The sequence below is a fragment of the Heliangelus exortis genome, chromosome 2, assembly GCF_036169615.1.
Source record: "Heliangelus exortis chromosome 2, bHelExo1.hap1, whole genome shotgun sequence".
Taxonomy (NCBI): Eukaryota; Metazoa; Chordata; class Aves; order Apodiformes; family Trochilidae; genus Heliangelus; species Heliangelus exortis.
The window spans coordinates 16,593,945-16,621,750 of NC_092423.1; the positions used below are offsets into that span (position 1 = coordinate 16,593,945).

General features: G+C 38.2%; 1 protein-coding gene across 6 annotated transcripts in view; it reads left to right on the top strand.

The window, feature by feature from the left end:
* Nucleotides 1–27,806, top strand: part of MPP7 (MAGUK p55 scaffold protein 7) — a 142,329-nt gene that overhangs the window by 13,052 nt on the left and 101,471 nt on the right. For 4 of the 6 annotated variants that reach the window (XM_071734950.1, XM_071734947.1, XM_071734951.1 and 1 more), the window contains exon 2: nucleotides 25,959–26,124. In XM_071734950.1, coding sequence (XP_071591051.1) covers nucleotides 26,088–26,124 — 37 coding nt within the window. In that variant the 5' untranslated portion in view covers nucleotides 25,959–26,087. Of the gene's footprint in view, nucleotides 1–6,126; nucleotides 6,182–23,513; nucleotides 23,534–25,958; nucleotides 26,125–27,806 lie in introns of those variants that run through there. The other 2 variants (XM_071734948.1, XM_071734949.1) reach the window with 2 other exon arrangements.

Genomic DNA, 27,806 nt, shown 5'->3' on the forward strand with positions numbered 1-27,806 from the left:
GGGTCATGGCAAAAATCTATGATCCAAAGTAAGTCAGACCTATTGCATAGGAATAAAATCTGGAATTATGTTTCAGTATTTTTCTGACCAATATTTATAGATACTTACTAGTTGATAAATCAAAGTTGTCTTCAAATACTGATATTCCTAAGGTATTAATGAAAGATGTAAAAGGCAGATACATTTTGTGTAATTTAACTATGAAATTAAAAAAAACCCAAAAAACAGTTTTACAAAGCTTCAGTGGGAAGACCTGACCTACTTTTTTCCCATTTAAAATCCTAAAGGCTAGTGTATTGGAAAAAACAAAACAAATGCTTAACACTTGAAAATGCAGTAGAAGGTTTTAAATCCCAGGTTTAAAACAGAACTTAAGCCTTCTAATATTCAGCACTGCAGGTCATACAGATGAGGCTCCTGGCTAAGAGAGTATGGAGGCAGACACTTCAGGAACATATGCTAATGAGATTCTGCTTTCCTGGCTAGAATTTGAAATCCATAATGTGGAGCACTGGTGCAATGAAGCTGGTTGGTAGGAAGCCAAGGTATACCTTAGACATTCATATAATGCTAATATTAAACAGAAAATAAATTCCATACCTCTTTCAGAAATTTTCTCTCATGAAGATGCTTTTGAAACCTATCTTTTGTGTAGCAGACTAGCAGTTATTTGTCCAAGAAGTCAGAGGCCTTTATTCTAGGTCCTTCTCATCCTGAGAGGGCTCAAGCCCCACATTTTCCTCTTCTTCCAAGAGCACCACAACCCAATCATTCACCCTTAGGTAAGTGACCTGACCACCAGGCTGGATACTGTCTTGCATCCATCAGCTTGCCTTTCTGGCTGCATTATGTTCAACTTCATTGGGCAGGATGAGACAGTCCTGTGAAAAGCACCCTGCAGGCTGAGTTGGATATTCTCTTGAGACATGAATTAAATTTTTATCTTTCCTTTCCATGAAAGGAAATTCTGCTACTTGTGTAATTTTCCCTCCCTCCCCCCCCCCCTAAGACAGATACTGTGGTTTTGAATCCTGATACAAGAAAGCAAAAGGGGATTTATAGCAATTTTGTTTTAAAAGATGTTTTCTGTATGTGCAGGCTATGAATCTATGTACATAGTTAAAGAATTTTTGTTTTTCTTAAGTGATGGCATAACACTTGTGCAAAAGCTTCCTTCTCTGTTCTGCTAAAAAAGGCAAGATAACAGAAAATGTGCGATCTTGGAACAGAATGACTGAATTGAGAAGCTTGGTGGCTGTTAAACTTCCAAAGCACCAAAAAATAAAAGTTGTGCTTCCACCTGGGCAAAGCAGAAAAAGAATGAAATTTAGCCAGCTTTGACTCTTAATGTGTTATTTTCCTTAAAAATGAAAAAAAAAAAATGTGAAAGACTTTCCTCAATGAGCTGGCAGTAGTTGCCTTGATGTGTGAATGACTTCTTCAGATATACAGTTCCTGGGTGTTATAAAATAGCAATGATGAAAACTATGTTGAACACTGATTTGATTGCATCCTTTTGGGGGTGGCTGTAAAGCAGACTGAAAATATGTGTACACAGAGGGCCTCCGTGGACTGGGTTTTGTCCTTTGCATTGTCTGGAATATCAGAGCACACATTTGATCTGCCAGACATCTTACCTTAAAGTGGTTTAGTTTTCATAGCTGGCACAGTTCAATGCAAGGAGCACATGTGCAGTGTCTTAGATTCCTCAACACGTTAGCTTCTGCCAAATTTCACTCATGTTTCCAAATGTAATATTATGCTTATGTCCTATCCTGTCTTTGGCACTGAATTCAAACAGCACCTGTTGATGTTAAGAATAAATGAAGTTACTGTAATGTTGAGGATAAAAAGGTTTTGGTGAAAGAAAATTGGATATGAGATTTAGGCTTCCTGCCTAATTAAATATTTTAAGTGAAGGTATTCTACTTCAGTTTTATTTAGAAGTCAGAAACCGGTATTAGAATTTTGGCACATGACTTTTTAGTAAAATCTCACTGTGTGAGCTGGTGTTTACTGATACTCAGTTCAAATGTTCTTAGGTAATGACCTGAAACACCCTGAACATGAGGGTTTTTTTCTGGGAGATGTGTTTTTCCAGAAGCTTGCAATTCCTCTGTGTGTTGGCTCATTTTTATTTGTGTTTAAATCATCTTTAACAGACTTGTGTAGATTTAGTATTGGTATTCTGCTTCAGTTTGATAGCTGAAGAATAGCAGCTGTAAGTATCAACATTAGGCTAAGGCTTATATTGTGTAGCCAACAATCATTTGTTCTAGTACTCTGCATTAGAAAGGGAAAACAAAGATTTCTTGCTGATACAATCAGTGAACATTACTGAATTTACCGAGTTTGGTCCTTGTTTGGGTTGGTATTGAAACAACTAAAAGCAGTGAGCATTTGTTCTGTGAAAGCTGATGCTATGGGCTGTTTAGTGTAATGCTACAGATGCTTTTTTTTTTTTTTTTTTTTTTGACACCGTGGCTGTCTTTTAAGAATATTGTTTCAAAACAATGTATTTTCTTTAAGATTGAAGACTGGGGGGGAAAAAAAACAACCCTGAATGTTCTGGACTTCAACTGAATTTCTCTGAAGAGTGGTGGATAAAGGACCATGATATGTTCTTTTTCTAATGGGAAGAAGCAAGTGTGGGGTGAAGGAGATAATAGGGGTTTATTAGAATTTAGGCAAGGAGATGACTGGGGATAGGAATCCTCTGTGTTGCTGCTCAAAATAAACAGTGTGCAGCTCCTTGGATGGAAAAGGAGGCATAGATGGCTGTCAAGGACCAAGAGATCCAAAGGAATCAGAAAGAAGTTGGGTGGTGTATACGTTGTACTGAAAAATGTGATTAACAGGACAGATTTTCCAATAGATTAATTGTGGAAGAAGTTTTCTGGGGAGTACTGAGGTAAGACAGGAGGGATGGTGACTTAGCATGACAGTTCAGTTCCTTCATCTCTTAATAACCATAGTGAAAATCACTTGAAACTGATCAGAAAAGGAACAGGAAAGCTAGTGACTGTAGTTGAAGAACGTTGTCTTAGAAGTTCTTGTGAATATGCATTGCTTTCATGGGAATCAATAGAGTGGAAGAAACCTCTCTCTCTCTCCCAGGTTTTGTGATGACAGAAGTACCCTTTTCTTGCCTTCATTGAAAGTGAGGCTTACTTCAGTTTGATTTACTTGTGCCTGGTTATGTTGAGCTCAAATGTCAGTCTTAACTTAGAAGTTAGCGAGGCATCCTCCCTAATAAATCATCACTTGAAAGTAACATAGCACTAGTATTTTAAAAATTGAAATGGATCATTCTAGATACTATTTTAGGATTATTTTAGTAGAAGTGCTTCCTCTTGCTACTCTTTGTGTTGCTCACTCACTAGCAACACTAGGAATTAAGTGTTGTATTAAGTTGATCTGCTGGGGTACACAAAGTAAGAAGGTAATGAATTGTAATTTGATCTGAAGGAAGTAAAAAAGCTTGGGTTTTTATGAACAATGCAGTTGATTTCAATGAAAAGCTAAAAGTTAGTATAATAATTACACTTTATAATAATTCTGAACACAAAAATGGTTACTTTAGAAAGGCTGAATTATTTGTGCTGTGGATCAACACTTGCACTTTTGCCTTTTTTCATCCCTTTTTTTGGATGCAGATTGTGAAATAACTTGTTCAAAACTGTTTTTTTCTACCTTACCATATTGCTTAAGATTAATTCCTCTGAGATACAGTCACTAGCTAAAGTTGTGATTATATCAATTACTAAAACATAATTTCTTCATTGCTTGCCATTCCTGAATATGTATAATTAACTTTTTTAAAAAACATGTTATTGTTAAAATGCAGTGGAAAATGTTTTACTAGTATTACTATTAGTTTTTAAGTACATTATTAGAAACTCTTAACTTGCAGTGTTAAAAAGCACATTATTTTCTTGAATATAATTCATTCCATAGTTTCATCACCATTTCTAAAATTCTTCTTTTGTCCTTTCTTGATTTTATATGAATGAAGCCATTATTCTCTCTCACTTGAGCTAATAAACAGGAAAATATCTTCCAAATTCAGCATTTTGTCAAGGCTATATTTAAGTCTTAGTAATTTCAGATTCTGTAATAATAGCTTTAAGATAAATTCTTGATAATGGAATTAAACACTGAAAATATTTTGGGTCTCATAATTAGTTTTGTTGATCACTGCAACGATCATTTGTCTCACTTCTTGTATTTCATAGTAATCAGTCACACTTCTCTCTGCAACACAGTTCTGCAAAGATTTTACAGGGCTGGTGCTTGGACCATGTCATTCTTCTTTTTCCCTTCTTTTTCAGGGTTCCTCTTTTCCTATTGAGTTATATACAGGATACCAGGCCTTCTTTCGAAGTAATTTTGTTGTCTGCTATGCTGCCTGACATATGTTGATCTGTAGGGATTCACCTCTGAGCAGCCCTTAATGGCTGCCTTTAAATCTTTATAGGAATGCCTTTAAGCTTTCTCTTGTGCTGCCCTGAGCGTTGTGTTCCAGAGATGTAAGGAAAATGAATGCATTTCTTGTGATAGTCCTTCCTGATTTTTTTTCTCTTTGTGTATGTAAAAAGACCTTAGTGAAGGCAAGGCTGTTTTTAAACCAGAAAGCGAGCTCATTGACAGCTTATGGTGGTCATGAGCTCCATCAACATTTTATTTATTTCACATTTCTGTGCCTCTGTAAATGTATTTGCAATGGCAAGACATTTCAGTTCAAAACAAAATAAAAATGGATACAAGAGCACATGGAGACTTCTTTTGCGTCATGATGTCTGTGTATTAATAGAATTCAGAAAAAAGAAGGGAAACTTAATTTGCTAATTCCAGTGAATAGTTGTATTCAGCTCCATATTGAGTAATGACAGAAGGCATTTTTTATTTTAATGAGCATTCTGAATTCTTTCTCTCTCATTTTTCTTTGTTTTCCATTAGATATTTGCTGTCTTAAATGTATTTTTCAACACTTTCATCTATACTGTATTTATTTCCAGATCAATTAAGAAGTGACTGTGGTGTGTAACTTGTAATGACCAGCTTAAGGAGGTGCTGAATTTGACTTTATCATGTATTGGAGAGTTGTGCTTTGATATGTGAACTCGTTAACATCATCTTCCCAGAAAGGGACAAAACTAACAGAAACATCTTATAGAAAGTTTCAAATAGTAGCTCTAGGGTTTTAAGTAATTTAGGCATTGTTTATGTCAAAACATAATTTGTTTCCAAATAACAATTTATTTGTTATTCCATGAATAAAAAAAATCGTCTGGAAAGATAGCTTTTTGCAATAAATGATCTTGGTTGTTGCATTCTAGAATGTTCACAAGCTGCAGGTGGGAATCTCAGTTTTGCTTTGCCAAAGTCAACAGACATGCCAGGGAGAACATGTATTTATGTTTAAACATAATATCAAAGTATTATTTAATGATATTTTTTTCTTAGCTGATGGTCGATTATGACAACCTGTGTGATATTATCCACAACAGTTTTTCTGATTGTGATTACTTTCATAGGTGGCTTGGAGTTACAGCACTTAGCTCTTATGCCAGCTCTCATATCCTGATGTAAATGGTTTTCTTTCACTTTTTTCTGGGATAAGCATAGAAAAATGTTAAGTACATGCATATGTTTTAGGCTTTACAAACGCTGTTTTATTTTACCATACGTTACTACAAAAGCATATTTTTAAATACAATTATGAAAAAAAGTCTCACTTTGGCTGTTTGGGTGACAAGAAATAGCTTGGCTTAAAAAAAATTGGAGATTAGGTGGGGCAACTGCAGTAGGGTGGTGAGGCTGTGGGTTCTTTAATTTTCCTTAACTGAGAAAGACAAAAGAGAAAAGCATCTTGTAATGTGTCCCTGTTCCATCACTCTGTGCAATTTATGTGATGTGATAGGTGTTGAATTTTGTGACCTAGTTCTTGTGTATGGGAAAGGATTGAGCCGTAACTCCTGTGTACTTGCTGGGATACTGGGAAGTTCCTGAGCTTCTGTACAGACAGAAAGAAAATGGAAAAATCCAGAGCCTGTTTCTGAAATGATGGGCAAAATTATTTCACAAAAAAATCTTTTAATCCTTGAATTACTTTGTATGTTCTAGGACTGAGGTAATTCTAAATCTCCTGGGATATTTATATAGTGTAATGAAAAGAGAGGTAACAAAAAATATCAGAAATGTGAAATGGTGTCACCATTAAAAAAAAAAAAGGTAAACTAATTTTTGTTTTACTAAGAGGTGTTTCAAGGAAGACATGAAAGACGATCATCAGTTGTGGGAGGAAATTAATAGGAAGCTATTTATTCCCTCTTACTAAGAATTTGGGTTACAAAACACAATGCATAGAAGTGCTTTGCATGTGGCATAAATTACAGAACTTATTTTCAGAAGATACTGCAAAGAATCTAAACCAAAAAATTGCGGTTATCCAAAAATCTCTCGGATCTATTGGTGTTGCTGTTGGTAGTCCAGGGTCAATCTGACTCAAACAGATGTTGTGCTGCTTGGTTGATAAGGGAGGAAGTAATTTTTACTTGCATTATCTTCAATGTGTATTAGATACTCTGCCTCTCCTGTGCCTTTACTGTGGCTAAAAAGATTTTAGATTTTAGCAGTTTGTAACTTGTGTGAAGTTGAGTGAAAGCAGGAAGGTGGTGTCAAGCCTTTGCTAGTAGTGAAAGAATGGGGGTTAGTGGGCTTGGGTCATCAGTTATAGATTCTCAATGGCTTTCTTGCATGTTGAGGACATAAAGCCAATTTTCAGGCTGTGTGCATGTTAGTCACGGGTGGATCAGAACAGCAACACAGAAGCAGAGTAGTGGTGGCTTTGCAAATACATTCTGAAATGATAGAAGCCTCAAATAAGTGACCAAAAATAAAGTCTAACTATTTATAATTTTATACTAAATTAGAAGTCAGGTACTTTCCTGTGTCTTTTACTTCTCTTAACCTACTTTTCCATAAGTATCACATCAAAGTATTAAAATGATGATTGAGATGAAACGTTTTCACAGTTGACATGGAATGCATGAATCTATTATCCCTGGGTTCCTATTTGTCCTGGTGGGACAGAAGAGGTGGCTTCACAGCATGCAAACTGCTGACAAGGTTTTGATCATCATTCCTGCCATCCACACCCTATGCTGGGAACTGGGGCAGGCTAGTTGCAGTTCAGGCTTGATGGTGGCTAATGGGTGCTGCCTAAACAGACAGTGTGGTTGTTTCACACTCACTAAAATCATATTTTAAGTATTGTTATGAGAAAGATTTGTTTCTGTAAGTCAGTTATACCACCACTGATTTGTGACAAACGAACTTATCCTGAATGCCAGTTGAGTCCCTCTACACAACCAAATGCACCTACATAAATGAAGGAATTTAAGAAGCATGGAGAGGTCTGATGAAATCATTGGGTGGAGGTGTACCTTTTTAAGATCTCAGCAGAATGTTTTGTAGTCCTTCTATCAACTCTGAAAGCAAAGCTTGTCATGTCATTACTTGAATTATGTCAAAGACAGAAGATTGGGGCAGCTGCTTCTAGGGCACTAAGTGAAATTATAGCCCATAAAATACTGGACAAGGGCTACAAATTAAAGAAAGATGGTGGATTAAGAACTGGCTTGATGGCCGCACCCAAAGAGTGTCTGTCAACAAGTCCATGTCCAAATGGAGGCCAGTGACAGGACCAGTCCCACAAGGGTCAGTGTTGGGACTGGTCCTGTTTAACATCTTTGTCAAGGACATGGATGGTGGCACTGAGTGCAACCTCAGCAAGTTTGTTGATGACCCCAAGCTGGGTGGTGCAGCTGACACACTGGAGGGAAGGGATGCCATCCAGAGGGACCTTGGCAGAGGTGGGCCCGTGCCAGCCTTATGAAGTTCAACAAGGCCAAGTGCAAGGTCCTGCCTCTGGGTTGAGGTGATCCCAAGCACTGATATAGGCTGGGCAGTGAGTAGCTTGAAATCAGCCCTGAAGAAAAGTGCTTGGGAGTGCTGGTGAATGAGAAGTTCAGCATGAGCTGCCAGTGTACACTTGCAGCCCAGAAAGCCAACCAGACCCTTGGCTGCACCAAGAGAGGTGTGGCCAGCAGGTCGAGGGAAGTGATTCTCCCCCTCTACTCTGCTCTCCTGAGACCCCATCTGGAGTACTGCATCCAGTTCTGGAGCACCTATTACAAGAAAGACATGGATGTGCTGGAAGTGTGTCCAGAGAAGGGCCACGAGGATGATCAGAGGGCTGGAGCACCTCTCCTGTGAGGACAGACTGAGAGAGTTGGGGTTATTCAGTCTGGAGAGGAGAAGGCTCCAAGGAGACCTTATTGTAGCCTTCAGTATCTGAAGGGGGCTACAAGAAAGCTGTGAGGAACTTTTTAGGATGTCAGGTAGTGATAGGACTAGGGGGTAGAGGAGGGTAGATTTAGATTGGAAGTTAGGAAGAAGTTCTTCACCATGAGGGTGGTGAGACACTGGAACAGGTTGCCCAGGGAAGTGGTGGAAGCCCCATCCCTGGGGGTTTTTAAGGCCAGGCTGGACAGGGCTCTGAGCAACAATATCCAGTGAGAGGTGTCCCTGCCCATGGCTGGGGGGTTGGAACTGGATGATCTTAGAGGTCTCTTCCGACCCTGAAAATTCTATGATTCTATAAAAATTGAGCCAAGAAGTATTTTTGTACTTGGCATAGTGGTGAGAAGAAAAGGAGAATAGAGACTTCTCGTAAGTAATTAATACTCGGACCCATTTTACAAGGGTGATTGCTCAGCATGTAAAATATATTTTTTTTTTTGAGTGTACTTGAGATTGTACTGCAATAAAAACATAATATTGACAGAAAATCCTGTTATTTTTATTACGTGGACTATCCACAGTGCAGCTTGGAAATATTTTTTTTTGCAGCTGGATTCTGAACTTCCTTATTCTGCTGAAGGGCTGCCTTGGTGGGGAGACACTTGATTCTTAATGAGTTGACCATCAGTGCTGAATTTGGTTCTCTTTTCATTCTGTGTTGTCAATGTGCTGGAGGGAATCATAGAATCATAGAATCCTAGGGGTTGGAAGGGACCTCGAAAGATCATCTAGTCCAACCCCCCCTTGCCAGAGCAGGGCCCCCTAGAGTACATCACATAGGAACGTGTCCAGGCGGGTTTTGAATGTCTCCAGTGAAGGAGACTCCACAACCCCCCTGGGCAGCCTGTTCCAGGGCTCTGTCACCCTTACAGTAAAAAAATTTTTTCTGATATTCAACTTGAACCTCCTATGCTCCAATTTACACCCATTACCCCTTGTCCTATCACTGGTCACCATTGAGAAAAGCCTAACTCCATCTCCCTGACACTCACCCCTTACATATTTGAAAACATTGATGAGGTCACCCCTCAGTCTCCTTTTCTCCAAACTAAAGAGACCCAGCTCCCTCAGCCTTCCCTCATAAGGGAGATGCTCCACTCCCTTAATCATCTTAGTAGCTCTGCGCTGGACTCTTTCAAGCACTTCCCTGTCCTTCTTGAACTGAGGGGCCCAGAACTGGACACAATACTCCAGGTGCGGCCTCACCAATGCAGAATAGAGGGGGAGGAGAACCTCTCTTGACCTACTAACCACACCCTTTCTAATGCACCCCAGGATGCCATTGGCCTTCTTGGCCACAAGGGCACATTGCTGGCTCATGGTCATCTTCTTGTCTACCAGGACCCCCAGGTCTCTTTCACCTACACTGCTCTCCAGCAGCTCAGCCCCCAGCCTATACTGGGACATCGTGTTGTTCTTCCCCAAATGCAAAACTCTACACTTCCCCTTGTTGAATTTCATCATGTTTCTCCCTGCCCAACTCTCCAGCCTGTCTAAGTCTGAATGGCAGCACAGCCTTCTGGTGTGTCAGCCACTCCTCCCAGCTTAGTGTCATCAGCAAACTTGCTGAGGGTACATTCTATACCCTCATCCAAGTCGTTGATGAAGATATTGAACAACACCGGTCCCAGTACTGACCCCTGAGGGACTCGAGAGATGGGCCCGTGTTAGCCTCATGAAGTTCAACAAGGACAAGTGCAAGGTTCTGCACATGAGTCAGGGCAATCCCAAGCACAATTACAGATTGAACAGAGAGCAGATTGAGAACAGCCCCAAGGAAAAGGACTTGTGGGTGTTGGTTGATGAGTTCAACATGAGCCCACAATGTGCACTTACAGCCCAGAAAATCAACTGTATCCTGAGCTGCATCAAAAGAAGTGTGGCCACCAAGCTGAGGGAGGTGACTCCCCCCCTGCACTTTGCTCTCATGAGACCCCCCCCCTGGAGTTCTGGGGCCCCCAACACAGGAAGGACATGGAGCTGCTGGAGTGTGTCCAGAGAAGGGCCATAAAGATGATATTTTCTGATAACTGGAAAATACTATTTTCTGGGGCAAAATGACAAAATATTTGTCCTTTTTGCCATTATTTTTGAGAATTGTATTAAACAGTGCTTAGGAAAAATACCGTAAATACTACTATTATTTTAAGAATTGTTTGTCAGTGGATTTGTTGACATCTCTGTCCAATGTGTATATAAGTAGTCTGATCAGGTCTTTAGGTTGTAAACTACTTAGGAAACAGAAGTAAGGCCTTTTTTTTTTTTTTTCTTTCTCCCACCCCCTCCTCACTGTTAAGTTTGTAAACATTTTCAGAATGCAGAGAATGACAATTTTCTTTCTCTTTGCAGAGAATGACAATTTTTTTTTAACATCAGCAATTGAACCAGTATGTTCTCAGATGCATTCTTAAAGCCTGAAGTGAGTCTTCCTTTCCTTTGTAGAGAATTAATGTTTCTGCTGTCTGGTATTTAAATATGGAAATTCTAGGTCGATTGGAAACTCTGAGCAGGTCTTGTTTTTGTGTCTCCGTTACATTCAGCTAAAATAAAAGTTAAGTATTTCTTGGTCAGATTGTTTGAACTCCCTGTATACAATAAGCCGTTTTTGTCCTTAGAGGGTGCATGGGAGGTATTCCAAAAGCACTTACCAATAGGGTACTTCTTAGTTTTAGTACTTTGAAGTCTCTGTTGTGAATTCCCATCCTGTGATGGTAATGGGGATGCCAGTAGGATTCCCTGGGGGAGCTCCACTTCTTTGTGTACATCACAGCAGTTCCATCTGGTGAGTTAAAAAGCTTTTGAAATAATAGCATAGACCTCTGAAATTGATGCAGTTTCTTAACTTTTTCCTATGTGGTGTTTCCTTCAGCATCTAAATTCAGTCTTGCTCCCTCAGGTCATCATTAACTTGTTTGTGTATTTGGATTAACTAACTTGGCAGCCTCCCAGCACCTTACTGCAGATTAATAAGACAGCAAGTTTCACCTTGTTTTTTGATCCTTTCATAAGCTTACATGTGGCTTTCTTTTTGCTGATTGTGACTTGTTTTTTTGATCTCAACTTTTAAAGAAGACATGCAGTTTCTTGAAAGTGTGGAGAACACTGTGTGCTGACAAACAGGATAGCACATTTGTGGCATATAATCAAATCTTGTTATAGGACTTCCTCTCCCTCTGGTGTTAGGCTGAAAATCTTCTGGAAATACAGTAAAAAAACATGCATTTTCTTCTTCAGCTTGGAAAAATTCTGTTTAGTACAAGGAGAGCTGTGGAGGCAGATGGCTTTACACTGAGTTTTGGAATATCTGTATATTGTTTAGCAGTGGGACATTTTATACTTATATATAAGGGCATTTTATATTTATATGTTTGTTTATACCATTTTTCACTCCTGCTAAGCTGGTTTTGTATCCACGAAGTACCAAAAAGGTCTTTCAGGGCATGCAGCAGAGCTGGTAATGCCAGTTTTCCCGTAGTCCAGGCGTGGTGCCCTCTTGCTGCGGGTCTCTGTAGATGCTGGGAAATGGTTGCTGCCACTGTAAGCTCCTGTGGTAAAGCTTTCAGAAAGTTTCGGTTCATTCAGCTCATGAACCATGGAGGTGTTGGTATTTTGTCATAAAGTTAAATTTTGTGTATGAAGACTGCAGAAAACTATTTCGAACAACCAAATTTGAGAGAATATCAGTAAAATTGTGCTCTAAAATTAGGTAGTTTTAAGATGTGCAGTTACAGCTTAATTTAGTTCTTTATATAAAAAGGTTTTGATGGAGCAGATGCCTCAATCTTGGTTACTGTCGAATTTTAAGGCTTACAGTTATTGCAAAATCTTGTGGAAGTTGGAAGGTCAGATATCATTAAGGCAGTGAGTAACTGGTATGGAGAATGGAATCATGTTCCTGCCTCTACAACTGAGTAGTTCTAGTGAGGTGGGTTTTTTTGTTTGTTTGTTTAATTTTTATTTAATCTGTGCTTAACAGTTAAATGAAATAAAATTTAATTTGAATTAGACAAACCCTTAGACAGTAAAAATCTTGTGTATACCTTTTATCTGACCAGAGCTAATCAAAGTTGTTAGTCCACTTGCCTAACAGCAAAGACCAACACAGTCATTGCATTCTCTGTGTTTGGTTGATTTTTTTTTTTTTTGGGCTGTTGGGTGTAAGAATTTAGAATGCACAGAAAAAATTACAGAGTTCTTACTCTGGAACCAAAGTTCTTTTGTACTTCCATTCCCTTACACTGCCTTGCTGATGGTGTCTGTATTACTTCCAATTGAAAGGCAGTGTTTTGCTTCAAACTGGTGGGCTACATAGTGAAGTATATTCTGATATCCACTTAGCTTTTAGGGAATTGGCCTCTAGGCCCTAATGTTTATTTAAACCAGTTTATAATGTTTTGAGTAGCGATTACATTATTTGTGAAATGGCTTTAATCATTCTGCCGTACCTGAAATGAGCTGTGACAGTGATATTTTGGTGAATAATATACCATGAAAAGTAGCTACACTCTGATGTTTTCCACAAAGCTGAAGCCTACTGATGAGTGAGAAGAGAGTAGTTACGAAACTGTGTTAAAGTTAGACTACATAATTATATGTAGTGTACTATAAAAGCTGACAGTGATGTGAGGTTTGGCATCAAATATTTCTGCTGCTTTTACCCTGCTCTTTGTGGCTTTTTTTCCTCTCCTCCTTCACCACCCTAGTTGGAGGTCATAGCAGATGCAATGGGAGAATTCTAAACATTGTTTTTCTCTATCATGAGGCCAAATTCCCAGGTTTTATAGACCAGACTATTGCAGTCACACTGGCTGTCATTGTTAAATAGATTCTGCTGTATATCAATTTTGGTAGCACAGAGCATTAGTTCAAGAATATTAAGATCATCAAATTAGAAGTTACATTGAGAAGATGGCTACTTGGTTGCTGGAATATGATGATGCCAAGTTTAATATTTCTGATTAAGCTGAGAGTTGTGTGGGAAATGCTAATTCAGTCAGAAGTAAGAAGAAGAAATTTTCTTTGCGAAGAAACGCACATTGTTGTCACTTTTCCCATGGGAAAATGAAACCATGTATCAAGGCCCGAGCACTGGCCTGGGAACCTGAAAGGCTGAAAATCTTGCTCAAAATAGCAGAAAGTGGCACCAAGTGGGAAGCTGGGGTGCTTACCTGGAACCCAAACCACTGGAAATGGAAATAAATTATTTCCTGTATTCACCACGAATTGTATCCTAGACATCCTTTCTGCTATCTAATGAGAAGGTTTTGCAGATTAACTTCTTTCAATGAGAGTGAATTTCTTGGACATTTTTTACTAGACTGTTACAGATAAAAGGAAGGACTGGCTCCAGCTTGGACATTCTTACTGAAAGAGAAAACAAAGTTATCTCCAGGATAGTTCAGCTGCAAACAAGGCAACTCAGGATGTATGCCTTTACTATAACTTTAAAAAAGTTACTTAGAAATTCTCTGTAGTGAAATCCTTTAAATAACCAATCCATTTCATTTCATTAATTTTCCCTCAACCTAGAATATATCACTGGTATCACAGTGATGAATGTGGTATAAGGAATGTGTTCTGCTGAATCATGGTACGAAAACTCATGTTTTGTCCCCTTTGGTTTTATGTACTCTTATTTTAGAGAATATTGTCTTTATAGTAAGGAACCAGACTGCAAAATCTGTGAAATATTTGTCATTTGTTTTAATTAGAAAAGCAGAAAAACAAGTGCTTTATTAATAACTATTCTGGATTAAGATGCTTATGAAAACACCACCTTCATAAAAAGATTAATTGATGAAATACAGCTGCAGCAATATGTTGCAGGTATTTGTTTTAATTGGCACTTCTCCAGCTTCCTAAGTTTCTTAAAATTATCAAAACCCAGTTCCTCATTTCTTGTAATTCTGGACAACATATGTGTTCAACTTACTCAACTTTAAGATAGGGAAGAAGAGCCCTTCACTGTTAAGAAATTCAGTGGGTTTTCATACCTATTGTGTCATTGTTTATAAATTATTAGTATTGCTTACTGAATATTTAGCAGGCAGTTATTTCAACTTTACATTTACGTAATGCAAAAAATATTAATTTTACGAGGTGTGGGAAATAGAGATAGTTTTAACTTATTTTTTAAAATCTGTATCAGTCTTTTATATTTAGAGAATTATATATCTTAAAGTTTCTGATTAGATTCTTCCTGCATATTTGCTCTTTAAGCAACCAGATGCAGATTTCTGTATGGCATGAGATGAGAATTGCTCATTACCAAAGACAGGGTGAAATCTCTGACTTACTTGGGAAGTGCAGGAGCTCCCTCTTCTGGCTTGGACCTCTTTAAATTGAAAGTTTATAGGAATGTTCTCAATTCATTCACTTTAAAACAGTATCTTACATTGAATATTTATACAAAGAAATGTTTTCCTGGTGTCTTGGCAGTTATGGTAAAATTTGTTTCAACCCTCTGGTGCCCATTTGGATTCCAAATAAATGATCTGTGTTTCCCTAGCCTTGCTCTGTACCATCACACAGATGGTACACCAGATTTCTTCTCTGTCACTGTGGTATTGCTGGCATGGTCATGACAGTAAGAGTTAATGTAGGTGTAAACTGCAATTCCAATATGATATTTTCCTATAAGTCCTTTCTGAGCTGTTCACAACTGTTAATAGTAATGTGAGTCCTTGATGATCACTTGGTAAAAAGCCCTATAAATCATCATAATTTTACAAAGGGGAAGTGGAGTCTTTTAAGAGTGTTGAAAGGGCTTTAAAGATGATACATATGCTGTGACATCTTTTCTCCCATCCGTACAGGGAGCTGTAGGAGACAGGAGGCTTCCTTTCTGGTTTTGTTTTTTCCATCATTCTACCTTCATGGCCCCTTCAGTGTTGCAGATCCTCAGAGAAATGTTACTATTCTGTAGGTATTTAAATTTGGTAGTGAAGCACATGAGTCTTTCATGCTCCATCATTCCATGCATCCATCATTTCCCTGACTGGAAAAGATGGCATTTGTGAGAGATTTCTTGCCTTAGCTGTTTAAGAATAAATAAAGCGAATTTCCTAATTCTGAGACTGCAGGGTAATAAAATATAAGTATTCAGCTGACATCTGTCACTGTTGTACATTTAAATCATCTGTAACAATAGGAGCCAAGAGTGCCAGATGAGTCCTAGGCACAGTTTGATTCCTTATCTTAGTATCTTGGTACAAATGCAAAGAGCACAAATCAGTTTGTACTTGAGGAGATGAGTTACTTTGCAGTGACTATAAATTTTGTATGATATATGTGGTTCTTCAAGTAGGTGCACTTAGCTGAATTCAGTAACCTGCAACTCCTGTTTTTTTGCACTTCTTAGGTATTTCAGTTCTTGAATTCAGAGGGATCTGCCTCTGGTTACACCCTCTCATAAGAGCAAAAGGGAGAACAGAAGCAGTGTTTAAAACAGAAGCTCCTGTTTAAAATTCTGCAGTGCTATAAGGGAATCTTCAAATACACCATCTCAAAGAAACATTTTTATTGTACAGTATTTTTCCATTGCCTCATCAAAACTTCTGTATTCACAAAATTTTAATTTTCAAAGCATGAGATTTTAAGAAATGTTTCTACACTTTTATTTAGCTACACTTGCTGGATTGCTTACTGAGTTTTATGTATCACCTTTGCTGTTGCTTAGTCAGCTGCAAGATACATAAGTTGGAGAGGCCACTGTGAGCAACAAAAAATGTGAAAGGTTCACTATCAAACTGTGCTTAGCTTTGATTTATGCAGTTTCAGACAAAATAAGAAAAAATACTTCGGTATTTGTAGCAAATGCCAAAGTAGAATCAATGCAGTATTGTTCACCTAGTTAAAAAAGCAAAATCCAGGAAATGCAAACATTAAGTTTCCAACACCAACATTAACTTGGACTCTTTGCATATCCTGTGTTTTCCTGGTATACATTAAGACATAAGTAATGTATTGAGCTGTGAGTTGAACAAGAAAAACAAAAAATTCTTCATGTATAAAATCTGCCAAGTTACCACTGCCGAGTTAAGTTCTGTTGTCATTTGTGTTTATTGACCCTTTATAATTTTAATTTTTTTCTTCATAAGGATTGACTATTAATTTTTTTTTTTGGCCAAATGAAGTGAAATCTGAGAATTTGTCTTAACTGCACTGTGAACTTGAAATTCAACTTGCCTTGAATCTGACTCAGTGCCACGGTCTAGCAACCGCACCGGTGGGTCAAGGGTTGGACTTGATGATCTCTGAGGTCCCTTCCAACCCAGCTAATTCTATGGTTCTATGATTCTTGATCAGTAGCTCAGATTTTAATTGAGTGGCTTTTAAACTTGAAAATATGAATCTTAGAGGCTGGCGTTCTGATTTCTGGGAGTGTTAACTCAGGCTATATAAATTGGCAAGACAGAGCTTACGATGGTTTTCAATTAATCTGTTTTCTGCTCATTAAATTCACACATAACTAAAGTGTGCAGAGTAATTGTAGTCAAGCTTGAAGTGTTGCAGTAAAGCTGATCTCTAACTGTATCTCTTTGAAGTGTTGTAACGTAACTTTGGAAACTATACGAGTGGTTCCAAAAATTTTAGGGAGTATTCCAGATGTTACTGAGTGGTGGTTATATGTGACTTAGAACATAGGAAAGTCCTGCTGAGAATGGTTCCCTCCTGGAGATGGTACAGAGCTGCAGGCAGAAAAATCTCCCCATCTGATCTGTTCCTATCTGTGCCTGCTTGTGTGTGTCATAAATCTACGTTTTCTTGCCCGGGTGGACTAAGCTAATGGAAAGAGCCTTAAAGGAGATATATACAAAGCAGTAAATCAAGGGCTTGCTGGTCGAGAATAGCTTTGGAAAGTGAATCTAGGTTTGGAAAGCAATGGTGTGAAAAACACAGAGGTACATTAGGGGTGCAGCAGTGATGGGAGAGGGTTGGAAATGGAATCAAAGCAAAACCTTTAAAGCAAATGCAAAGTGTGAGGAGCTGGGGATGTTTGTAAAGAGAAGGGTAAACCCACTTTTTGTTAGTGGAGGATCATGAATTCATGAGGGGAATAGTGAGTACATATCAGTGTCACCCAGAGAAGGGGTAAAACAGATAAAGGTGTGAAGCAAGAAAACCACAAGGTGGAATGGGGACAAGTCTGAGAGAAGGGGAGCTTCAGTCCTGGGGGGAATGACATGGAGAAAATTAAGATAGCTGGGATGAAGGTCCTGGGTTACATATCCCAGTGTGCTTGATGCAGTGGTGTTCCCGGAGCTTGCCAAGGAGGAGGGGAGGTGGGAGGCAGGAGGAGAGCTTTGTTGGTAGCATTTGGGAGAATCAATCAGAAAATTCAAGGGTGAGGAATGGCCACAAGGAACTTAAAGTGAGGAAGACTGCAAGAAGTGTCTGCTGTGTTTGATGTACCAGCAGTGCAGAGGCTCTGGAATGGCTGATTGCCTGGATATTCAGTTTCTCCATTTTTTTTTTTCATCTACAAACAGCATCCCAGAGAAATTTGGCTTGCAAAGCTTGTAAACTTCTGGAAATCAACCACACGTACTACCTCTCTGTCCATGTGCAGTACTTCACTTTTATGGTGTGTGTGTACCTGTAAGGAATTTTTTTGTTACTTATGCTCAAGATGCAACTAATAAATTACCACTTAATAAATCATAACTTTTTCCAAATTGAGCAACAGGCATATATTTTTTCAGATTGATCATACTAAATTTTTAAATGTTACATTAAAGAAAGCAACCTGAAACTGATTAAAGTGGAAATTTGTTTTGGTTTTTGGTAAAAAATACATTAAGTGAGGTTTATTCTGCTTTTGCTCTTTGAAAAAAAAAAGAATACAGATTGTTTAAATATTCATTCCTTTATTCATCCTTTTCCTTTACTCATCTTTTCCTTCATCAAAACCAAAACACTGCCACATTTTGACTGAAGTGGATTATAGGAAGTTATGCTGAACAGAGGAGGGTTCAGAAGGTGTATCTGAAAGAGAAGATGTGGTCAAAACTTCTTCTCTAATAAAATATGGAAGCATTGTAAAACACTTGTGCTCTACAGATGTACAAAATTTTGAATTTGAAAAATAATATTCTAACATTGTAGGGGATGTTTCTGACTTTGAAATAATAATATTTGAATATTTCTGCATTTCTGAGGATAATTTTTGAGCTGGCTGTTCAGCAGACCCCAGAACTGATACATGCATGTTTTGTTAAGCCACAAGACTATCAAGTAGATTATGCTTGTGCCACAAATTCTTGGCTAAACTATTACATTAAATATTTATTATTTTATGAAGCATGACCTTAATCCTGCTTTTATTTCTACCAGAGATTTCCCCTAAGCTTTTGTAGATGTGGGATCAAACTGCATTTTAATACTACTTACTACTAAAATATGTAGTATTTTTCTAAAATTGGAGTTGCAGAACCCTTTAGTGTAAAGCATATGTAATTATCTGTTCGGGAGTGTTGAAATTATGAGATGACTCATTGCAGCAGGTTTTGCTGAACTTATTCATAGAATATGTTAAAGTCGATTTTTTGTGTGTATTTTGGGGGGGGTTGGTAAGGTTTGTAATTTGCTTTAGTTACTTACATTTCTCAAACAGACTGTCAAGAAATCATGCCAAAACAAAAGTGTTTGTGCAGGTAATTGATGGAGAGGCTGTGGTACCTGCTGACAGGTATTTTCCAAGGAAAGGAATGGTTTGCAGCTAGGGAAAAGTGTTAAAAGTGTGCCCAAACCAGTAACTCAAACCAGAGTAACGTTTGATCTGAGACATAGTTTAGGTCACGTTTTAATGAATAGCTTTATTAAACTAGTTTATTAAACTAATATTATTCTGGCAGTTGGTATGGTTTATTTGCAGAAAGTTGGATTTGTCTAAGGGTATATGACATTGACTACAGGGATGCTGTTTTAAATTAAACTGGTAGCTGTAGTGTATGTATTTAAAGGAATCTTTTAATGCATTTAAAGGAATGTGCTCAATTTTAACTGCCATTTAAAATCTGGGTCTGGACAGAGCTCCTGTAGGGACTTTCATGTCAAAAGACAGGGAAGGGGCAGGTTGCAAACAGTCTTGCCACTGTTGTATTTTATCTAATTTTGCTTATTGAATGTATTTCATTTGTAGCAAGGTGGTGTTTTAAGGCAGCAAGGATCTATCTGAAACTTTTAATATACTGTAGATTATAATATATAAATCAATAAATGTATTAATCTACAATGAGTTTTCTAATATAGTTGATATTTCTATTTTTGTTCAATGTTAGATTGGCTCATTATTGAAAGAATGTACTTTAGAGTTGTATTTAGAGAGGGTTCAGACAAAGGTAGTATCTAGCTAAAGGGGTTTTGTGTAATGGTCCCCATTTGGGCAAAGTAATATTATGGGGGAAAACAGCCTGGAAGATGAAAATTGGAGTATCAGTTTCCATGTTGCTCTTGGAATTTATAGATAAGTGAGATTTTTCCAGTTGACACATGATTAAGCTCTTCAGGAGAAGGAACCTATTTATTGTTGACGCAAATCTTATGCTGCGCTCTCTTTTCCTTCTTCTGCTCATCTTCTGAGTCCTTTGTACAAATTCAGTGAAACATGACAGAAGAGAGAAGATCTCATGTCTTTGGCAATGAGTGATCAGGTAGTGATTGGAGTTGTCTCTTTTGTTAATGACCCAGTGAGGGAAGGGTCTAGTGGGAGCTCATATTTTCAAAGAAGGAGAATAAAATTATAAAGGCCCAACCTTGTAGCCCAGACACCCCAGTCGAGAAGGTCACCAGAAATCAGCCTTGCTTTGTTCTGCTGTTGATCAAACTGCTCATTAAAGTGACATCTGAGTAGTCTCAAAAAAAAAAAAAAAAAAAGGGGGGGGGGGGGGGAAGGAATTAATTTTCAGTATCTTAGTATTTTTCAGCACATGACTTCTTCAATGCTCTCTTTTCTTTTTTTTTTCTTTTTTTTTTTTTTTTAATAGTTGTAAGTTTAATCATTTAGATCATGTTTTTTCTCCATCTGTAAAAATTTTACAGTAAGTAGAAACCAGAGAGATCTCTTTTCTAATGCATATAGGGCTTCACAGTTAAATTTGAGCCATGGAAGTAAAAGGCACACTACAATATACAATGAGTTCAGATGTATGGTTTTTTGAAACTGAGTATTTGTTAAATATGTCCTCACAAAAGTATAAATTAAAGGTCAAGCAGTTATATGTTCTCAGTTGATGTTTTAGAGTGCCTAAATTCTCATCTGATATTCCCAAAGCCTTTTAATAAATCAAAGTTTTTCCTAATGTCCCAGTGGTGCAAGCTAGAGAAAATGGGGAACACGGACAGAACATTACACAGAAAAATATTATGCAGAAGCCTTAAATTCTTTACATGGCTTAAGATTAATATGATGGCAGAGCTAGGAGAAACTGAAGGCAGCTGTTGTCCTTGAGAGTTCGGGGCAGTCCGTGTTCTCTGTGTTGCTGTATTTGTTAGTAACATTTGCTAGTTGCCATAGATTTTTTTTGGACTCTGTACTCAAGAGTTTTTTGCCACTCTTTTCCATTATACCCACAGCTGAGTGAGTCAGATGCAGCTTCTTGCTCCTGTGGTGCCTTTGAAATCCCATCACGTTTGTGTGCCATGTCCTCTCTGCTGTAATTCCAGCTCAGGATTTTTTGAAGGCTCCTGTTGACAAGGTGCATGTGCCCAGCTTTGGAAGCCTGTCAGGAGCTGCAGGCAGGTTCCAGTAGGCTGTCGGAGACCTTGTGATTGAGGAGGTGGAAACTTCCTCAGAAGAGTTTAAGTATTCACTAGAATACTCATTACATTGCAACTTCCAAGAGAGTAGACCACCATTTTCAATTCAGATTTTGTCTACCAAAACAGATTTACTTTTCTCAGTCTAGAAAACCTCCTTTGGCAATTTCCTGTGCTGACTAGGTTTTGGAGACTTTTGTATACATGTCCCTAGTCATTCAATTACTTGAGGCCCCTTGATGAATACAAGACTGAATGGCTGTCAAATTTCCTGTCTCCACATGAAATCTCTATCTGGCAGTTGAAATACCATTTGCAGGCATGTTGGCTTAGTTCGGGAAATCAAGGTTACAGTCTTTGTAGCTGTTGCATCTTTTAGAGAAACAGGTTGAGTGTTACTTGTATCAAAAACCTCATTTTAAGTCATTCCCTGCTCTTCCCTCTCCCCCCTCCATAGTGATTTTTAACATCCCCTAGATTAATACTTTTAATGCTTTTACCTGTTTTGAATCAGTGGAAAGTCTTTAGCCTGCTTTTTTAATGTGAAGAAAATCAATTTATCATCATTAAAGTGCCTAAAATGTTAAATAACTTGTAAGCTAATATTTCAGAAATAAATATTATGCAGTTTATTGAGGTTTGGATGGAGAGTGAAAGGTAGAACTAAGTCTTTATGTGTGCTATCTCCAAATGTGTGATGCTTGCCATAGAGACAAGTTTGAATCCATTTTCCTAACTCATCTTTCATAGAAAACAATCAAACTTGTCTAAAATAAAACATATGCATGACTACTGGAGTAATTTCCATTCAAAAGCAGTAGAGGATGATTTTAGTTTTATTAGTTTCTTTTTAGTATTTAAGTGGCAGGTGGTCCATCTTGTCACTTTTCATCTGCCTCCTACCCTCTTTGTTTTATCAGACTGCCTCTGTCCTTTGTTACTGGTCCTCCTGTATAGTCAGGACCTGTATGAGTGACTGGGAACAAGATTGATCCCCTCATGCCTCGCTAAGGGGTCTCTCTGACCTGTGGGATATGGAGAAAAATTTTACCCTTGGAGATCTGTAATTCTAGAATTTTGTTGTTTTGGAAGTTGTTTCCCAGAGCCGTCTGCCCTGCTGATGGCTGTTTAGAACCGGGGGCTCTGGCACCCTGGTAAGTTCTGTCACCTTCATGGGTCTGGAGGTGAAGCTTCCCTAGAGGTGGGTCTGTCCGGGTGTGCGTGCTTGTGCATCAGGCAGCAGTTACCGAGAGGCAGGGAAGCACTCCTGCTTCTTTTACCCACATCTCGGTGTATTTAATTTTTTTTTATATCTGTCGTTCAACCAGAGAGTCCTAGAAATAGAAATATCTTTAGTTATTCAAGTAAATACAGGCAGAAATAATTAAAATTATGTAATTTATTATTTAGTTTACATTAGTTATTATTGCTTATTTACTTAATTAACAGCAGAAGTCATCAAAGCGCCTTAGTGCCTTCCGAGGAGCCTCTCCCCGGAGCTCGCAGGACCCGTGCAGGGGGTTCGGGAGTTGGGGCCGAGGAGGGGGAAGCGGCCGCAGCCCCCCCGCTCCCCGCTCCCCGCTCCCCGCTCCCCGCTCCCCGCTCCCCGCTCCCCGCTCCCCGCTCCGCCCGAGCCCGGCGCCTCCCGCGGCCGCCAGGGGGCAGGAGCCGCGCGGGAGCGGTGCGCGGAGGTTGGGGATGGGGGGGGGGGCGGTGTCAGCGTCCGCTCGGGTGCGAGGCGGGACCGGAGCCCCGGGGGAGGGATGGGATGGGATGGGATGGGATGGGATGGGATGGGATGGGATGGGATGGGATGGGATGGGATGGGATGGGATGGGATGGGATGGGATGGGAGAGGACAGCCCCCCCGGGTGAGGGACGGGACAGGAGGGGACAGGACAGCCCCCGGGGAGGGGTGGGGTGGGATGGGAGAGGACAACCCCGGGTGAGGGGTGGGAGAGCCCCGGGTGAGGGATGGGACAGCCCCCCCGGGTGAGGGATGGGATGGGACAGGACAGCTCCGGTGAGGGATGGGAGAGGCCCGGGTGAGGGATGGGAGAGCCCCGCCGGGCACTGTAAATGCCTGAGGTGCACTTGATACCGCTGTGAGGTTCCTGGCCTCCGGTTCTCGTTTTTATGGAAAGATAGATTGGACTTCAATTTGAGAATATTCGGTAATCCCTCTCAGGACGTCCTGTAACAGCTGGTATTTCTGTGTTGCAGCAAATCGATTCCATACAGCAGTCAGCAATGCCGGGCTCCGGCAAAAAATTCCAAAGCATTTTAAATAAAGGCAGCCAAAGAAAATAATGTCGTCACTGCAAAAATGTAGCTTAATTTGCAAGTTAGAAAAAAAATAAATTAAAAATCCCCATTCCATTCCAGCAAAATATTAAGCGTTTTACTGGTAAGGATTTCATCAGGTCATTTATTTTTCATTGATATATGTTTAGGATCCTGGGGGGAATAACTTTATGCCATATATAAGTTTCTTAAATAATAAAGAGCTTGAATGTTTTTAATATTGAATGATTTACTGTGGCATAAAGAAAAATAAAGAAAATTATCGAGTTTAAATACATGACATGTATGAAGATCAACAAGACTTTTCACATTTTGCAGCAAACTTTTTAAGGAAGTTGTATTTCTTATTAATCTATAGTACACCTTTAATGAGAATGCCTTGTATATCTGAGTTTTTCTTTTAATAGACAAAAGCACTTTAAGCTCGATATTCATCAAAGATGTCTCACCAATAGCAACTAATTTTGTTTTAGCCAGTTTCTTACATGTATGAAAACTAAAAATGCCTCCATCCTTCGTATGGCTGTGGTTGTGTGCTCATGCTGGGGACTGTAAGTGAGCTTAGAACATGACTTCTTTATTACATTTAGATGTGTTAGAAAAAAACAAGCAGAATTAATGCAAGTGAATATGTTCCTCCTTAATTGGTACAGCGTGTCTTTGGCTATGATGTAATTTTTTTTTTTTTTTTCTTTTTTTTTTCTTTTCTTTTTTTTCCCCTGCACCCTGGCTGGCTCTGCCTATAGACGTTTTACAACTTTGTCATCGTAAAATGAGCTTTCACTCTGAAGTACTTACAGCTTAAAAGAGATAAAGTAGTTAAGTTAATGGACTTTGTGCTGATCTGATAAATGTAAAAATATTTTTTTTTTTAAACTGAAGCTTATTTAGTTAAAACTTTTAAAATTTTCTTTACCACAACTGTTTATACCTAAAAAGCCCTCAGACCCTGAAAGAATCTTCATAGACAGCTTTTAAGTTTTATTCAGTGCATTCCACCATAGAAGAAGTTAGAGCCCTGGGTAACTTCTGCTGTGTTTGCCTTCTTAAAAAAACCCATCCACTTTCAATGAAGTTTGAAAGTTGACATGCTGACCTATTTCTTCTGTAAATGCTTAGGGGAGGAAAAAACTTTAAAATGTTGCCAGACTATTTAAACAATAGACTTACACCTAGGGATGAGTTAACAATTTAGTAGCTTAAATCTACTAATTTATTTAGAGCTTACTAAACAGAATCTTGTGGTTGGCCCATAATATGGTGTTATACTTATAGCAATGTGGGGATTTTTTTTTATGGTGAAAACCAAGATTTTGAACATCATTGTTTACAGCACCTGTATATTATTTTTCTACAAGACTATTGCCAAGTACAAATGTGTCCAAAATATGTGCTTTCAGAGCCAAGATGACTTCAAAAGTAGTTCTGGTTAATATATATTTAAAAAAAACCAACAAGACAAAACCAAAACCCAAACAAAACCAAACAAACTAGCAGCGGCAGTAAAATGCTCTTATATTTGTTTATTTTCTTATGTTAAAGCAGAACTAGAGTGATTTTTTAATTCAATAATTTTTTTTTTATTTTTTTTTTTTTTCTGTAATCTGGCAAAAACCCTTGGTTTCTGCTACCTTATACTTCTCCCTCTCCCTTCCTTCTCTGCAAACACATCAGCCCCTGCTCGGCTATTAGTAAACATTTCCAATCTTAACTTTGAATTTCTTTTCAAAAGTTTGTGTTCCAGTTTCATATTCTAACATACCTGAATTTAAATAAATTCACTAACATTTCAAATTGATTTTTTACTTTTGTAACATTTGCTCTGAATTTTTCTCAAGATCTGATTAAAAGAAACACCCAAAATTTAGTATTAGTAGGTCTGTGCAATAATTAAAAAATGTCTTTACTATTAAGTGAGTATTTTTTTTATGAATTACAGGAAAATTCCTTGCATGGTCTGCATGAATTAAAGTGCTATTTACTTAGAGAAGTTTTTGTCTCCGTCTTGTTTTTTTATACCTTCGGTCAAAATTTAGATTATATTTTGAGATTACAAATGAAAATGACATGTCATTAAATGAACTGAAAACTAATGAAAGGTGGTTAAATAGAAATGTTGAATAAATTGATATGATAAAAAGCAATATTTTTTTTTTTGCTTTTCTGGGATAAGTAGTAGTAAAATCTGAGGGACTTAAATTATTCAAACTAATGACAATAAAATAACCTTAGGCTTTATTTCCAAAATACCTGACAAAATAGAGTTAAAGGGTATAATTTACGTAAGAGAAATGTGTTAAATTATTCTTACAGCAGAATGGGATTATCGGCTAGACTGAAGAAAACAAAACCTGTTTTACCTGGGGAAAAAAAACCCCTCTTAACAGTAATATCTAAATGCAAGGCACTTGGTTTTCAGCATCTTGAATCAAATTTTATTTTATGATAAAGATGGGGTTTTCCTAGCTGCAGTAATTTACAGTTTAACGGTGTTCTTAATTGTAAAACTCTGTTTCTGTTCTTTCTAGGAGAAACTTAGACTAGCATAAATCTTCATAGACAACTTGGCTGCAAGCAGTTAAACTGAAATTAACTTCTGCCTTCTGGCTGCAGAGTGCTAGTCTGACGTTCCTGCCTGATACTGTGCAGACTGAATCATGCCAGCATTATCAACTGGATCTGGAAGTGACACAGGTACGCAAGCCAAGGGGGACTGCATGCTTCCTCCAGATCTTATTTGTTAAGTCTACAGTCTCTATTTCAAGAAATAATCAAATAAGATGATTAATTGTGGTCTCAACAGCTGCTTAACACTTTAAATAGAACCATTTCTCCTTGAAGTTAGTTTAGATATACAAAACACTACAGGTAAAATAAATTAATTTTTAGAAGTCCCACCACCATCATCTTCCCCTCCATTCCCAAGAAAGAACCACTCCAAATAGGTTTTGTATAAGGATCTGAAGAGTTTAGATTCACCTCTGAGCATGGTTCCTACAATGTTAACTTGAAAAAGGAGGGGAAAAAAAAAAGATGATATCATACATGCCTTAATATTTGCAGCAGTCTAGACTATCCCCTCTGTGGGTTACAGTTATCAGTAGAGTTATTTTTGAACACAGACTGTGTAGCTTTTGACACTTCTTTAACAAGTTAGGAGGAGAAAAATACTGTCTCAAGTTCTCTTCCTTTGCCTTCCACATCAGAGTCCAGTTCATACCACTGGCTGCAGGCAGTGGGAGTATAGTTACGTAACTTTCCATAGTTTTCACCTTCTTCATTGCAATATTAGGCTATATTCAAAGTTAAAATCTCATCGTGCTATTATGTGGATGTGCTCTCTGTCTGGCAACATTTTTGTCCCTGTTTTAGGAACAGCTAAAGTTATTATTTTTGTTCAGGGGTGTTTCATAAATAGGAGATCCAACTGAGATTACACTGCTAAGATCGGTTTTCTACCCCTGTGCTTGTTGTTCTAGATCACATAGTTTTATGCACAAGAATTAATAGCAGGATTGTGAAAATGCATAGGGAGAAGTCAATTCAGGAATCAAAAAAATATGTATAGTAGGAACTGCATTTGATTATTATTTTAAATAGAGTGACTGTACAGCGAGTGAAGTGGTTTTTGTTTGTTTGTTTGTGTTTGTTTGTTTACATGGAGCTACCTCAGGTCAATGTAAAATTTCTTTTCAATGAAAAGGTTAATCTTTAGAGATTGGTGTGTGTGATTGTTCATTTACTTAATAATTTATTACCATGGGGTGGGAGGGTTATGATAATTTTATTTACTTCTTTTGTCTCCCTATTCCTGTTTTTAGGAGGATTTGACTATCCTCTTGCCAAATCCTACCTCTCCTTACCTTTTTCTCCCCCTTTCCCCAAGGGGATAAATGCAATTGAAGCTGTTTAATATGCTAAAGCTGAATTTGTGAGGTTGTGTAAGGGTCTGCTCTGGGCTGATTTTCCACTCTGGAGTCTGAAAGACTTTGTGGAGGACTAGTAAATAGGAATCATCTCTGAATATCAAAGTTGCTAAGTCATGGCCTATTGAAAGCTCGGACACTAGTACGGAAGCATTGATTTTTAAAATTTTATTTCTTTTTTTAAATAGGACTAGGCACTACATCTCTGTTAAAAGCAAGGTACTGTTCATGATGGAAATGTTCTAGATGCTGACCTGTGCATGTTAATTTTACACTTTTACATCGTCAACAGACTTCATTAGGGATGTCACCACATCTTTGCAGTTGCTTTCTTCATGTACATGCTTTTCTTATACCATGGATTAACCTGTATATTTTTCTGAACTCAGATAGTGCTTCTTAAAACTGTTTTGAGAGCCATTTTACAGTCTTTAAACTATGATAAATCAA